This window comes from Bos indicus x Bos taurus, chromosome 5 (genome assembly GCF_003369695.1).
Source record: "Bos indicus x Bos taurus breed Angus x Brahman F1 hybrid chromosome 5, Bos_hybrid_MaternalHap_v2.0, whole genome shotgun sequence".
NCBI classification, from domain to species: Eukaryota; Metazoa; Chordata; class Mammalia; order Artiodactyla; family Bovidae; genus Bos; species Bos indicus x Bos taurus.
Window position 1 is genome coordinate 16,803,382 of NC_040080.1, and position 11,155 is coordinate 16,814,536.

The 11,155-nt window shown below is 49.9% G+C and overlaps 1 protein-coding gene across 4 annotated transcripts; it reads right to left on the reverse strand.

Moving 5' to 3' along the window:
• Window positions 1-368: 368 nt before the first annotated feature.
• LOC113892391 (complement C1r subcomponent-like protein) lies at window positions 369-10,565 on the reverse strand. Of its 4 annotated transcripts, none has more exons than XM_027541204.1 (7): window positions 10,408-10,564; window positions 9,660-9,740; window positions 9,256-9,515; window positions 5,136-5,228; window positions 3,455-3,580; window positions 3,245-3,319; window positions 369-1,605 (listed from the first exon to the last, which is right to left on the reverse strand). In XM_027541204.1, exons 1-7 carry the CDS (start codon window positions 10,488-10,490, stop codon window positions 833-835), a joined length of 1,491 nt encoding a protein of 496 aa, XP_027397005.1. In that variant the 5' UTR covers window positions 10,491-10,564; the 3' UTR covers window positions 369-832. The 4 variants fall into 4 exon arrangements, with proteins under 4 accessions (XP_027397005.1, XP_027397002.1, XP_027397006.1 ...); XM_027541201.1 differs by having other exon boundaries at window positions 5,136-5,322; window positions 9,236-9,515; window positions 10,408-10,563; XM_027541205.1 differs by lacking the exon at window positions 5,136-5,228 and having other exon boundaries at window positions 10,408-10,565.
• Window positions 10,566-11,155: the final 590 nt, after the last annotated feature.

Genomic DNA, 11,155 nt, shown 5'->3' on the forward strand with positions numbered 1-11,155 from the left:
ATGGTGGGGACAGGGCCCGGGCAGTCCAGCAGTGCTGGGAACGCCTACAGGAATGTCCACCCAGGGCTGGGCTCACCAAGGACTCTGCAGTAGCGGGGCCAGCAGGAAGGTGTGAGCACCTGTTGTGATCTTCACCAAGGGAGTGCCTGAAAGGATGTGGAGACTGGGGAGTGGGCGATACAGTAGGTTTTTAGGACACCTAGAGGTGTTGAGGTGTGCTGAAAAGCACGTCTTCACTGTCCTGTATCAGCTGTGGGGTTTGCAAAAGTCCCTTATCTCCCTGAGCTTCAGTTTCCTTTGTGGTAAAGTAGCGGATAACAATTCAACCTTTGCAAAGTTGGTGTGAGGAGTCAATGAAGTAACATGGGAAGCGCCTGGTTGTTTTTTTTTCTTTTTCTTGATTTAAAACAACAAAAAGAGCTATGACTCCAAATGCAGCCATGGGTTGTGCTTGGTGAAGCCAAGAGTTTGAGTATTTGAAGGTGGACTACAGGGGCTTTGGAATGTTCCAGAAATGAAATGAATTGAGACTACTCCTTCACAGCACTTGAACAGGGGGATGAGAAGGTGACTGTCTCCTAAGAGAGTACAGAAGAAGCTGCATCCGCAGGAGATGGAATTCAGAGCAGAGATTAATGGGGCTTCCCGGGTGTGGCACAAGCCCCCTAGGAAGATGGAGGGTGAGGAGGAGGGGCTGTGGGAGGCAAGGATTTCTCTGGCTCTGTGGCCTAATTAGGTCTCCCTGCCTCCACCCGCCCACGCCCAGGGCTCAGTCCTGAACCCAGCCCTCTCCCTGGGCTCTACAGTGGGCGCCCAGCCCAGCCCCTCGGGGTCAGTCCTTCTCACCCATCACTCCCCGGATCCAGTCCACATAGTGGAGCACTTTGGTGTAGAAGCCGTACCCCTCGCCACACCCGATGCCCCAGGACACGATGCCCGTGGCCACCCAGCGCCGGGTGCGATCGTCCCACACCACGAAGGCGCCGCCGCTGTCCCCTTGGCATACACTCTGCGGCCGCGTCTGGTCCCCGGCGCAGAACATGCCATCGGTGAATGCCTCGGGCCTCTGCCTCTCCCGGAGCCAGGCCTCGCAGGCTGCCCTCGGGGCCACGGGCAGCCGCGAGTACTTGAGCTTGGTGCTCAGCCAGTCCATCTCCACGCCGAAGCCGCTGACGTAGCCCCACCGGCCGGGCCGGTACAGGGCCTCGCGGTCCGGCAGGCAGACTGGGAGGAGGTGCGGGCCTAGGGGGACGCTGCGCTCCAGCTCCAGGAGCGCGATGTCTCCGTGGAAGTCATGGGGCTCCTCCTGATGGTAGTCTGGGTGCACGACCACGCGGTGCACGGGGTGGCGGCCCAGCTCCAGCATCTGGTCTGTGTCCGTGTGGCCCAGGAACACCTGGGCGCTCCGGTTCCTCCCGAGCAAGATGCTGTCCTTGGGGTAGATGGTGTGGGCTGCGGTGAGAACCCAGCGGTCGCCCAGCAGGGCCCCGCCGCCCCTGCCATAGATGCTGGTGAGGGCCTGCCAGGGGAAGCTGCCCAGCTCAGCTCTGGAGGCGCCAAGGGACTCCTGGGTCTGGGAAATGGGGACCACCGGCCGTCCACAGACTGAGAGAGAGGAGGGGTAAAGTCAGCGCTGTATCAAGAGACGCTTACTGAAAACCTGCTTCTGCAACCTCCTCTTCCTCCTCAGGCATTTTTAAAGCTGCTTTTTAATTTTCACCTTTATTTATTTACTTATTTGGCTTCACCATGCAGGCATGTAGGATCTTAGTTCCCTGACCAGGGATCGAACCCGTGCTCTGTGTAGTGGAAGTGCAGATTCTTGACCAGTTGCACCCCTTTTTTCCTAAGCCACTGTTTTAGACTTCCTGCCACCTTCTTTGAACAATATCGTGCAGCAAGGAGCATTTGTCTGTGGTGTCTCCTGTCTATTTGTGTGTCATTTCTGTATTTTTGACATCTCCCCCTCCCAGAGCACGAGGTCAGGCTGCCCCTAGAGCTTTCTGTGGCTCTGGAGTAAAACCTGACAAAAGTACTAAGATTGGGTTAGAAAGGCCATGTTTGACTGAGTTTCAAAAATGGTGGATCTGAGGGAATTCCCTGGTGGTCCGCTGGTTAGGCTTCTGTGCTTTCACTGCCATGGCAATTCCATTCGGTCCCTGGTCATTGAACTAAGATCCCACAAGCTGAATGAGTCAAAAAATTAAAAACAAAACCAAATAGACGACCAGCCAACAATGCTAGATCTGAACCGCCCTCTATTGCTGGTAGGAATGTAAAATGGTTCAACTGCTGTGGAAAACTGTGTGGCCATTCCTCAAAAAGGCAAACACAGAGTTAGTGTGTGAGCCAGCAATGCCACTCCTAGGTCTATACCCAAGAGAACTAAAGGTGTTCTCGCTGTGGCAATACCCATAAAAGGCAGAAAAGTGTAAATGACCCAAATGTCAACCCGCCGCTGAATGGATAAACAAAGTGGTTTGTCTGCACAGTGGAATTCTATTCAGCCATGAGGAGGAACGGGATCCTGACATGCGCTGCAGCGCGGGTGAACCTGGAAAGCATCACACTAACTGCGAGAAGCCAGGCACAAAAGCCATTATAGGATTCCCTTGAGATGCCATGTCTGGAACAGGCAAGTCCACAGAGATAGAAAGTGGTTAGTGGTTGCCAGAGGACTGGGAGAAGGTAGAGTTGGAGTCTCTTTGGGGGATGATGGAAATGTTCTAGAATAAGTGGTAACGGTTGCACAAATCATGAACATGCTAAAAATGACTGAATTGTGCACTTCAGTGATTTTTATGTTATATGAACTTTACATTACACACACAAAAAATGCTTTAAAACTATGCTAGGCTTTCAGGCACGATAGCATCAAGGTAGGGAGATATTTGGGGGAAGAGAGCCTGTCGTGTATCCTTAAAGCAGACCATATCTGCTTTATGAAAACCCAATAGAGGGTTTTCTCTTATTTCAGCTCATCTGTTTCTCTTCCTCTTTCATTTTCCATCTGATTAGCTTATTTATGGCTTTTCCTTTCTGGGTTATCCTTTGACCCTCAAGATTAAGGGGTGAGCTCCTTGCTTCTCCTTTTCTGGGCCTTCTTGGTTTCCCTTTCCTTCCTCACTTTCTGCTTTTCCTTCCCCCTTTCTATTCTAAGGCCGTCTGGCACCCACAGGCCCAAACGCAGCTGAGGCCCTTCTGGGAAGCGGCTGTCTTCATGGCACCACAGGTGCCCACTCACCAGGCACACAGCGGGGAGCCTCCTCCCTTTTCTGGGTCTGCTTCCAGGGCACCTGGGCAGTGCAAGTGAGTGTCCCTGAGGAGTGAAACGAGGGAGGCAGAGAATAGGCTCAGAGCTGGGAGGTAGGGGCTGAAAGAGGCCTCAGGTCTCTCAGGGGTGGGAGGGGAGTAAGACAGGTAGGAGCTGAATCCTCTGCAGATGGGGACTCACCTGAGGGCTTGGCCTCGTAATAGGGCTCCTGGCAGCAGCTCTGGATCTCAGTGGGGTTGTCTCCAGGTGTGGGGATGGCCTTGGGGCCCCCAGTGGCCTGGTTGATGGGCTGAGTATAATTCACAGCTATAGGAAAACAGCAGTCATTAGTACGGAGAACAGAATTGCAAACTGGCAACCCAGGGATTGAATCTGGTCTGTGGCCATATTTAGTTTGACCTGCACAGTCTTTTGGAAATTTTTATTTTTTTATTTATTTGGCATTGCATCACAGCTTGGAGGATCTTAGTTCCCCGACCCGGGATTAAACCCAGATCCTCAACAGTGAAGGCATCAAGTCCTAACCACTGGATCACAGGGAATTCCCAGCACAGTCTTTTCTTTTTTTAAACATTTGAATTATTTGAATTGTTTTTCACCAATCAGATTGTTAATGCTAAAAAGTTTGAAAATAACTGTGAAATTAGGGAAGGGGAAACAGACATTTTTCATATGTGGTTAGTGGGAGTGTAAATTAGTAAAACTTTTGTAAGGAAATTTAGCAATATCAAAATTAAAATTGCACACATTTTTCAATTTTTTATTTCTAGGAATTTATCCTCAAGCATGTGCTCAATAATGTATATAAGAAGATATTCAGAGCAGTACTCTTTGTAGGATCTAACTATCTATCAGTGAAAGACTGATTAAATATACTATGATGCATCAATAAAGGAATATTGTATGGTCTTTATAGAGAACCAGGCAATGCTAATTGCCTAAATCCTGGTGGTGCAGTGGTTCGGACTCAGCACTTTCACTGCCAGGGCCTGAGTTTGATCTCTGGTCAGGGAGCTAAGATCCCGCAAGCTACAAGGTATGGCATATATGTATATATATATATATGTTTAATTGAATGAAAAAGGGCAAATTTAAAACATCGTGACTAGTATGCAACACACACACACCACAGTACTTGTATTCGAGGAGCCTAGAATGCCTTTGGAAGAATACCCAGGGAACAGAACAGGGTCATTTTTGGGCAAGGGAGCCAGGGACTAAGGGCCAGAGATCAGAGGAAGATTATTTTTATTGAAAATTTTACTCACGGGCATGTCTTATGTTTCAAAAAGCCTGAGGTTACCATTTGTAAATCTAGAATTTCACTTAAAAATCTGAATTTTCAGCTTCTGTTAAAATATGAGATGATCTGCCAGCACTGGGCCTGTCAATCTGCAGGGAAAAAATGGAGCTGAGCTGGTGCCCCAGGTACCAGGCTACTCACCAGAGGGCAGGCTGGGCAGCAAGGGGCTAATCCCCAGTGTCCCAAACCCCCAGTCTCAGCTTCCACTGGTCACTTCAAGATACCAGGGAGGGCTTCCCTAGTGTTCCAGTGGTTAAGAATCTGCCTTACAATGCAGGCAACATGAGTTGGATCCCTGGTTGAGGAAGATCCCACATACCACGGAGCAACTAAGTCCATGCACCACAACTATTGAGCCCATGTTCCTTCCACAATAAGAGAAGCCACTGCAGCAAGAAGCCCAAGCACCGCAACTGGAGAGTAGCCCCCCTCGCTGCAACTACAGAAAGCTGGCATGCATCAGTGAAGACCCAGCACAGCCAAAAAAAAAAAAAAAGATACCGGGGCCAGGGCTGTGGGCAGGGACTTCCCTCCCTGCACCCTGGGGGGCACCCTCACCCACGGCTTGGTAGAGAGCCAGGAAGCCCTTGTGGAAGCCTGGGGTCTTGTCTTCAGAGGCTGGTGCACTGAAGGTCAGCCGCAAACTGTTCCCTGAGGACACAAACTCCTTCTGACCAGGGGGCCTGCCCAGCAGGGAGCCCTGTTGCCCGCAGAACTGGCCAAGATCCATCCCACTGGCTGTGAGCTGCAAGGGGAGGGGGTAGGCATGTATGGGGTAAACCTGACCACCCATGGTCATAGGGTCATGTCAGAGTGTGGACCCCAGCCCCACTTTGAAGGTTCTGCACACTGTTGGGGTTTGGAAGCTGTATCACCTCCTGGAAACTTCCTTAACTCAGTTCCTGTTCCATTTCTGATTCCCAAGTTTCTTCAATCTATGATCAGATATCTAGCCGATTTCTTTAGCCTGCCATAGTTACATCATACAGCCCACCTTATTTCAAGAATTGAAATGGAAACTTAATAACTGGATTGTACAATGTTATGGATGGAAGTTCATAACATTGTACCAGAGGCTGCGATCAAAATCATTCCCAAGAAAAAGAAATGCAAAAAGGCAAAATGGTTGTCTGAGGAGGCCTTACAAATAGCTGAGAAAAGAAGAGAAGCGAAAGGCAAAAGAGAAAAGGAAAGATATACCCATCTGAGTGCAGAATTTCAAAGAATAGCAAGGAGAGATAAGACAGCCTTCCTAAGTGAAGAATGCAAAGAAATAGAGGAAAACAATAGAATGGGAAAGACTAGAGATCTCTTCAAGAAAATTAGAGATACCAAGGGAATATTTCATAAAAAGATGGGCACAATCAAGGACAGAAATGGTATGGACCTAACTGAAGCAGAAGATATTAAGATGAGGTGGAAAGAATGCACAGAAGAAATATACAAAAAAGATCTTCATGACCCAGATAACCATGATGGTGTGATTGCTCACCTAGAGCAAGACATCCTGGAATGTGAAGTCAAGTGGGCCTTAGGAAGCATCACTATGAACAAAGCTAGTGGAAGTGATGGAATTCCAGTTGAGCTATTTCAAATTCTGAAAGATGATGCTGTGAAAGTGCTGCACTCAATATGCTAGCAAATTTGGAAAACTCAGCAGTGGCCACAGGACTGGAAAAGGTCAGTTTTCATTCCAATCCCAAAGAAAGGCAATGCCAAAGAATGCTCAAACTACCGCACAATTGCACTCATCTCACACACTAGTAAAGTAATCCAAGCCAGGCTTCAGCAGTATGTGAACCGTGAACTTCCAAATGTTCAAGCTGGTTTTAGAAAAGGCAGAAGAACCAGAATCTGCTGGATCATCGAAAAAGCAAGAGAGTTCCAGAAAAACATCTATTTTTGCTTTATTGACTATGCCAAAGCCTTTGACTGTGTGGATCACAATAAACTGTGGAAAATTCTTCAAGAGATGGGAATACCAGACCACCTCACCTGCCTCTTGAGAAACGTATATGCAGGTCAAGAAGCAATAGAACTGGACATGGAACAACAGACTGGTTCCAAATAGGAAAAGGAGTACGTCAAGGCTGTATATTATCACCCTGCTTATTTAACTTCTATGCAGAGTACATCATGAGAAACACTGGACTGGAAGAAGCATAAGCTGGAATCAAGATTGCTGGGAGAAATATCAATAACCTCAGATATGCAGATGACACCACCCTTATGGCAGAAAGTGAAAATGAACAAAGAAGAACCTCTTGATGAAAGTGAAAGAGGAGAGTGAAAAATCTGGCTTAAAACTCAACATTTAAAAAAATTAGATCATGGCGTCCGGTCCCATTACTTCATGGCAGGGACTAAAAAGCCTCTTGATGAAAGTGAAAGAGGAGAGTGAAAAAGTTGGCTCTTTTTAAATGTTAAAGCTAAACATTCAGAAAACCAGATACCAGATAAGATCATGGTATCTGGTCCCATCACTTCATGGCAAATAGATGTGGAAACAGTGTCAGACTTTATCTTTTTGGGCTCCAAAATCACTGCAGATGGTGATTGCAGCCATGAAATTAAAAGACGCTTACTTCTTGGAAGGAAAGTTATGACCAACCTAGATAGCATATTGAAAAGCAGAGATATTACCTTGCCAACAAAGGTCCATCTAGTCAAGGCTATGGTTTTTCCAGTGGTCATGTATGGATGTGAGAGTTGGATTGTGAAGAAAGCTGAGTGCCAAAGAATTGATGCTTTTGAACTGTGGTGTTGGAGAAGACTCTTAAGAGTCCCTTGGACTGCAAGGAGATCCAACCAGTCCATTCTGAAGGAGATCAGTCCTGGGATTTCTTTGGAAGGAATGATGCTAAAGCTGAAACTCCAATACTTTGGCCACCTCATGGGAAGAGTTGACTCATTGGAAAAGACCCTGATGCTGGGAGGGATTGGGGGCAGGGGGAGAAGGGGATTACAGAGGATGAGATGGCTGGATGGCATCACCAACTTGATGGACATGAGTTTGAGTGAACTCCGGGAGTTGGTGATGGACAGGGAGGCCTGGTGTGCTGCGATTCATGGGGTCACAAAGAGTCGGACATGACTGAGTGACTGAACTGAACTGAGGCATCAACAGTATGTGAACTGAGAACTTCCAGATGTTCAAGGTGGAGTTAGAAAAGGCAGAGGAACCAGATATCAAATAGCCAACATCTGCTGGATCATAGAAAAAGTAAAAGAATTCCAGAAAACCATCTACTTCTTCTTTATTGACTATACCAAAGTCTTTGACTCTGTGGATCACAACAAACTCTGGAACATTCTTAAAGCAATGGGAATACCAGACCACCTTACCTGCCTCCTGAGAAACCTGTATGGAGGTCAAGAAGGAACAGTTAGAACTGGACATGAACAATGGACTGGTTCCAAACTGGGAAAGGAGTAAGTCAAGGCTGTATATTGTCACCCCACTTATTTAACTTCTAAGAGTACATCATGTGAAATGCCAGGCTGGATGAAGCACAAGCTGGAATCAAGATTGCCAGGAGAAATATCAATAACCTCAGATATGCAGATGACACCACCCTTATGGCAGAAAGCGAAAATGAACAAAGAAGAAGCTCTTGATGAAAGTGAAAGAGGAGAGTGAAAAATCTGGCTTAAAACTCAACATTTAAAAAACTAAGATCATGGCATCCGGTCCCACCATTTCATGGCAAATAGATGGGGGAACAATGGAAACAGTGACAGATTTTATTTTTGGGGGCTCCAAAATCACTGCAGATGGTGACTACAGGCATGAAATTAAAAGACGCTTGCTCCTTGGAAGAAAAGCTATGACCAACCTAGACAGCATATTAAAAAGCTGAGACATTATCTTGCCAACAAAGATCTGTCTAGTCAAAGCTATGATTTTTTCCAGTAGTCATGTGTGGATGTGAGAGTCGAACCGTAAAGAAAGGCTGAGCACCGAAGAATTGATGCTTTTGAACTGTGTTGTTGGAGAAGACTCTTGAGAGTCCCTTGGACTGAAAGGAGATCAAACCAGTCAATCCTAAATGAAATCAAACCTGAATATTCATTGGAAGGACTGAGGATGAAGCTCCAATATTCTGGCCACCTGATGTGAAGAACTGACTCATTGGATAAGATGCTAATGCTGGGAAAGGTTGAAGGCAGGAGAAGAAGGGGACAATAGAGGATGAGATGGTTGGAAGGGATCACTGACTCAATGGACATGAGTTTGAGCAAGCTGAGGGAGTTGGTGATGGACAGGGAGGCCTGGCATGCTGCAGTCCATGGGATCGCAGAGTCCGATGCAACTGAGCAATTTAACTGAACTGAACATCCAGCTCCTGAGCCCGACAGTGCAGGCACACAACATGCTTGATGATGCACTTTTAATGACTGATGTGTGAGTTCTTGCTTTCAACTCTAGGGATTTGCAGTGTTTGTGTGTCCCTTGGTGAGGCTTCCTGACCTGTGGCCTTCTCTCTCGTTGGTGGGGCCCAAATGGCAGGGTGCACAGGTAAGCATGGGCCCTCAGCTAGGAGACCCGGCCTCCCGGGTAAGCCTCGAGTTTCAGGCCCTGGCCCCCTCCCACTGCCCTGGGCCTCCAGCAGGGGCCCTCCCCATGTGGAGTCCCTCCAGAACCCCACCCAGCTCACTGTGACGGAGTCCCGCTCACAGTCCGGGGATGGCTCCAGGTCAAAGTCCTGGAACAGGAGCCTCACAACATAGCCCTCTGGAGCCTCGATGTCCGTGGAGCTCTCCTGGCCTTTGACGTATGGCTCCGGGTACCCAGGGGACGTCAGCTTCTGGGGCAGCCACTGGGCCAGGAGCACCACGGACCCCTGCGTGGGGAAAGCCTGGAGGACGCCCCAGAGGAGGAACCACCACCTGGGAGTGGGCCAGGGCAGATGGGGCTGCGTGCCTGTGGCCTGCGGCCTGTGGAGACATGAGGGGGCAGGCGGTGCTAAGAGCTGAGAGGCCTGGGCACCTCTGTCCACACTCTTACGGCTCCTCCTGCCCCAATTCCTTCAGCCCCTGGTCAGCCTGTACTTGGACTGTGGATTTTCCACTACTGCCTACCTCCCTGGAGAGGCCCATCCAAGCAGGGGCTGCTTTCTGTCTGCTTCAGCGAACCCCAGCCCACCCTGGCGTCTGATGAGCCTGGAGGTTACAAATGAGAGACATTTAAATATGATAGTGTCCTGGCTGGAGCTTTAGCCAGCACACCCCAGGGCAGGTTGCTGGAGGCTATATGTGTGTGTGTGTGTGTGTGTGTATGTGAGCATGCACATCTGTCCCGAGGTGCCTTGCCCATGTCCCCAAACTTCTCTCAGCCTCTCTGGCCTCCAATCTCCTCAGCCTCTCCAGCCTCCCCAGCCTCCTCTGCCTCTCCAGACTCCCCAGCTTCCTCTGCCTCTCCAGCCTCCTCAGCCTCCTCAGCCTCCCCAGCCTCTTCTCCCTCTCCAGCCTCCCCAGCCTCCTCAGTCTCTCCAGCCTCCCCAGCCTCCCCAGCCTCTTCTCCCTCTCCAGCCTCCCCAGCCTCCTCAGCCTCTTCAGCCTCCCCAGCCTCTTCTCCCTTTCCAGCCTCCCCAGCCTCCTCAGTCTCTCCAGCCTCCCCAGCCTCCTCAGCCTCTCCAGCCTCCTCAGCCTCCCCAGCCTCTTCTCCCTCTCCAGCCTCCCCAGCCTCTTCTCCCTCATCAGCCTCCTCAGTCTCTCCAGCCTCCCCAGCCTCTTCTCCCTCTCCAGCCTCCCCAGCCTCCTCAGTCTCTCCAGCCTCTCCAGCCTCCTCAGCCTCCCCAGTCTCTCCAGCCCCTCCAGGCACACTCACATGTTGCCTGGGCAGCGGGTGGAGTGAGGCTTCCCCAGAGACAGTTCCCGCAACTTTGAGACCAGGCATCTGGAACTCGACATCTGAGCCCTGAGAGGACTTGGCCCGAGCCAGGGAACAGGAAGTGGGGCTTGAGAAGGCCTGTGGGGGAGGAGGGAGAAGTTACTGGAAATGAGTTGAGTAATTCTCCTCAGTTCCCTTTTCTCTAGTTCTCTGGGTTGAGCGCCACCTTCTGTCTGATTCAAGAATAGCTCACCTACCCCAAAGCAGAGGAAAAACAGCTGCACAACCGCCCTGGCCCGGAGAGGCCTTCAGGGGTGGGTGGGTGCACTCACTCTAGTCTTTTTCGCACTGTTTAATTTTTACCGTGTGCGTGTCTCACACTCGGTAGGATGGCTCCTTCTGAGATAGCCTTTCGCCTTTAACCAGCAAGACTTCTCCCTCCCTGACCTCCTGCTCATTCTGTAACCAGCCAGCCTCTTGTACACATTGAACTTTATGACCACCCTACCTCCCGCCTCCCCAAACATGTCTGGGCGGGGGTGGGGGGCGCGCGCACTGAGGGAGTCCTTGAATCCCGCCCACAGGCCCCTGACACTGCTTGTCCAGCAGGCTCAGGCTGACGCAGGGCAGGGTCAGTTTCAGGCCAAAGTTTCTGTAGGGAGGTGGGGGCGGGGGTGGCAGGGGGCGTGTCTGTGGACAAAGGGCTGCCCTGTCTGAACGCCCAGGGCGTGCCATAAAGCTGATT

Coding starts and splice junctions, on each gene's coding strand:
- LOC113892391 (XM_027541201.1), bottom strand. CDS start 10,490: ATGTCGAGTTCCAGATGCCTGGTCTCAAAGTTGCGGGAACTGTCTCTG. Junction 9,516..9,659: donor GGATGGGCCTCTCCAGGGAG/GTAGGCAGTAGT, acceptor ATGTCTCCACAG/GCCGCAGGCCACAGGCACGC. Junction 5,323..9,235: donor GTGAGCGGGACTCCGTCACA/GTGAGCTGGGTG, acceptor CTCCCCTTGCAG/CTCACAGCCAGTGGGATGGA.